The sequence below is a fragment of the Zerene cesonia genome, chromosome 8 (genome assembly GCF_012273895.1).
Source record: "Zerene cesonia ecotype Mississippi chromosome 8, Zerene_cesonia_1.1, whole genome shotgun sequence".
NCBI lineage: Eukaryota > Metazoa > Arthropoda > Insecta > Lepidoptera > Pieridae > Zerene > Zerene cesonia.
Window position 1 is genome coordinate 8,434,424 of NC_052109.1, and position 3,086 is coordinate 8,437,509.

The following is a 3,086-nucleotide window of genomic DNA, read 5'->3' on the forward strand; positions in this document are numbered from 1 at the left end:
AAGTAATAAATGTTATTTGCAGTTAACAATTTTCTTTTTTCTTTATTACAATATTTATGGCAAGACTAGGTATAGTGGTTTTCAATACGTGTAATAATTTTTCAAATTAGTTTTGTAGGTCCAGAGATTTCATCCTACAACACAACCTTTACTAATTTGTGTAATAGGTAAAAATACAGATTTGGTATTATATGTTCTCGACTAACGTGGAAATAAACAAAATTTCATACCAATCGGTCCAGTCTTGCACCGTCAGTTGGCTGTGCACAAACAAATCGGAACAAAACAAATTGTCACAAACTCTCATTTAGTATCAAGTCCACCGATCGTCCGTCGGTTCTCACGGAAGCTGTACCGTTTACCGTTGCATCGTGAACACTCAATAGTATAGTGTCGTGTGTCGTGTGTCGTGACAGTGGCGCTTGTGGTTGCAGGGGCACGCGCTGGGCGGCGGCGTGGGCGGCGTGGCGGGCGTGGGCGGCGTGGGCGGCGTGGGCAGCGTGGGCGGCGTGCTCGTCAACGGCAGCGGGCTCGGCGCGCTCTCGCTGCAGCTGTCGCTGGCGCCGCCCGGCACGCCGCCGCCCTCGCCGCTCACGCAGCACACGCTCGACCACATCAAGGTCAGTGGGGGCCCGGGGGGACACGGGACTAGTTCCAGTGGTTTCACCAGTCATTGAGGGGGTTGGGGATAGGGGACTAATTCCAATGGTTTCTCGAGTGATTGAAGGTGGGGGGGGGATTTATTCTAGTGATTTCACCAATGGTTGAGGGGAGGGGACGGGAATCAGAAAGAAAGAGTCATAAAAAGAAAAATATGTCATCACACTAATATTATAAATGTGAAAGTTTGTTTGTTTGGATGTTTATCCATTAATCACGCTGAAACTATACTGAATGGATTTTGATGAAATTTGGTGTACTGGGTATGAGCTAACTTGGGTGATAGGATACTTATTATTACGATTAAATTCCCCCTTGGGATAAAAGAGGTAAATGTCTTAATTCCACGCGGGCAAAGCCACGAGCGGAGGCTAGTAAAAAAATAAATGTAGTATGAAACGTCATTTCAATGTGATACCCGAAGAGTATTAGCCCTTATTAGAGAGTTTACTTTATATCTACTTTGCTAGGCAACACTTCCGCTTATAGTTGATAAGACAGATTGTAGATAAAAAAAAAAACAGTATGCGAAAGTGATGACCCTAGACGACCCACATAGAGCAGTCTTTTTCCCACACTGCAATCAGTACTGGTCTAAGCCGTCGTCGACGTGGTCGGCGAGCGTGTCACCAGCAAATTGTGACGCACGGAAACGTGTCCGAACGTGCAGGTGGCGCTGCGGCAGGCCGGCTACTCGGAGGGCGGCATCTCGGAGATCGGCGCGGCGCTGTCGCTGCTGGTGAAGCACGGCGTGCTGGGGCTGGCGCTGCCGCCCGCGCTGCCGCACCCCGCGCCGCTCTCCGCCGCCTACTTCCCGCTCTCCGCGCAGGACTCGCCGGCCGTCTTCGGCCCGCTGTCGCAGGTCTCGCTCGGTGAGTCTCGCCACGCCATCATCCACACACGCACGCACACACGCACACACACACACACACACACACACACACACACACACACACACACACACACGCACACACACACATATTTGAGATTTATCCACTTTCGAAATATTACAATAAGCTATAAATGTTCTCTATGATACCCTCAATATTTTTATTTATATTTTTGATTCAAAAACCCTGTCCATTGCTATAAATTTTTTATATATTTATATAAATTACATAATAAGACAACACTATTTGCTTGATAACATTATCATCGACTCTTCCAAAGAATACTACACTGTATGCACTACACGCTACCTGTTTACATATAAGAAACAAATCACACATTATAAATTATTAATTAAAACCGTATTTACAACTTTTTCTTTAATTTTTCTAAACAGCATTAGAACCATTTCATAAAGTTATTTATTTGTTTGAGATGATGATTATTATGTTTTAAATGGATTTATTTTTCACTCTGTCCATCATAGCTTTACATTAATAACCACCTTATTTTATGTGCCATGGACTATATAGTGTATATCTAACTTATATCAACATTTTCATTTTCATTTATTTTAGTTCTTTCTTCTCTAGACATAATTACTGGGTTATGGGGTTCGATTCCCTCTGCGTTCAGAATATGTCAGTTTATTTAAGTAATATTTCGGTTCAATAACCGTAGTAAATTGGGAACTATTACTATTGAAAATGACATAAAACTTAGTTTAGTCGACTCAAAACGGACAATGTTTTGAGTGGACAGTAAAATTTTAACAAATAAAACATTTTAAAAATCGGTCCTACTTTACTTGAATTAGATTTCGAAGTAAATCCAGTTCATTTATATATTGTATAGCAATTGCTGATCTTTTATCGAGACAAATATTTGGTGTAGCCAGGATAGTAATTAATAGATACTAGGTGCATGTCCATGGCATTTAGGTAATAACTGGCGATTCGTAAGGGACTTATAATACTTGAGATAAAATATTTCTTATGTTCATAAAAATATGTGAAAAATTGTAAAAAAATTATAATTTCATATTGTGCAACACATCATTGTAACTGAAAATCTATCAGACATTTTCATATAAATATTAAAGTTCTTACGATTCAATAAGTCATTAAATGGAATAATAGAGAATTATTTTTATATCGAATCGAGTATCATGGTTCCCTTTCAAATCCCCAGCCGAGTTATCCACTTTCCCTTGTTGAGCCGTAACACAGCGCTACCAGGATTCCTTAGCGGATCCCTCTTCACAGCAAAATTATCGTGTCGAAATTATCTTTTGGGTTCTGCTAATGGACATTATGTTGCGATGTTTTTTTCTTTTTTTGGTTTCTCATTAGTTCTCACCGTAGATGTCATTAACACGCTGGCACTAAATATGTTGTTTTGGTCTATATTTTGAGTGCATTAGCATTGCCCAATTCCAAATTGTATGACCGTTGTATTTATGATGTAACAATGATATTGGGCGGGTTTGATGGTGCCATAATTGCACGACTATTCGAGTTTTTAAACGGGGTAAAGCT

At 40.9% G+C, this 3,086-nt stretch overlaps 1 protein-coding gene across 1 annotated transcript in view; it reads right to left on the reverse strand.

Moving 5' to 3' along the window:
* LOC119828759 (RNA-binding protein Nova-2) overlaps window positions 1–3,086 on the reverse strand; it is a 57,863-nt gene that overhangs the window by 1,848 nt on the left and 52,929 nt on the right. The window contains exons 7-8 of the mRNA XM_038351003.1: window positions 1,251–1,513; window positions 415–590 (exon numbers count right to left, since the gene is read on the reverse strand). Of these exons, the coding sequence (XP_038206931.1) occupies window positions 415–590; window positions 1,251–1,513 (439 nt within the window). The remainder of the gene's footprint in view (window positions 1–414; window positions 591–1,250; window positions 1,514–3,086) is intronic.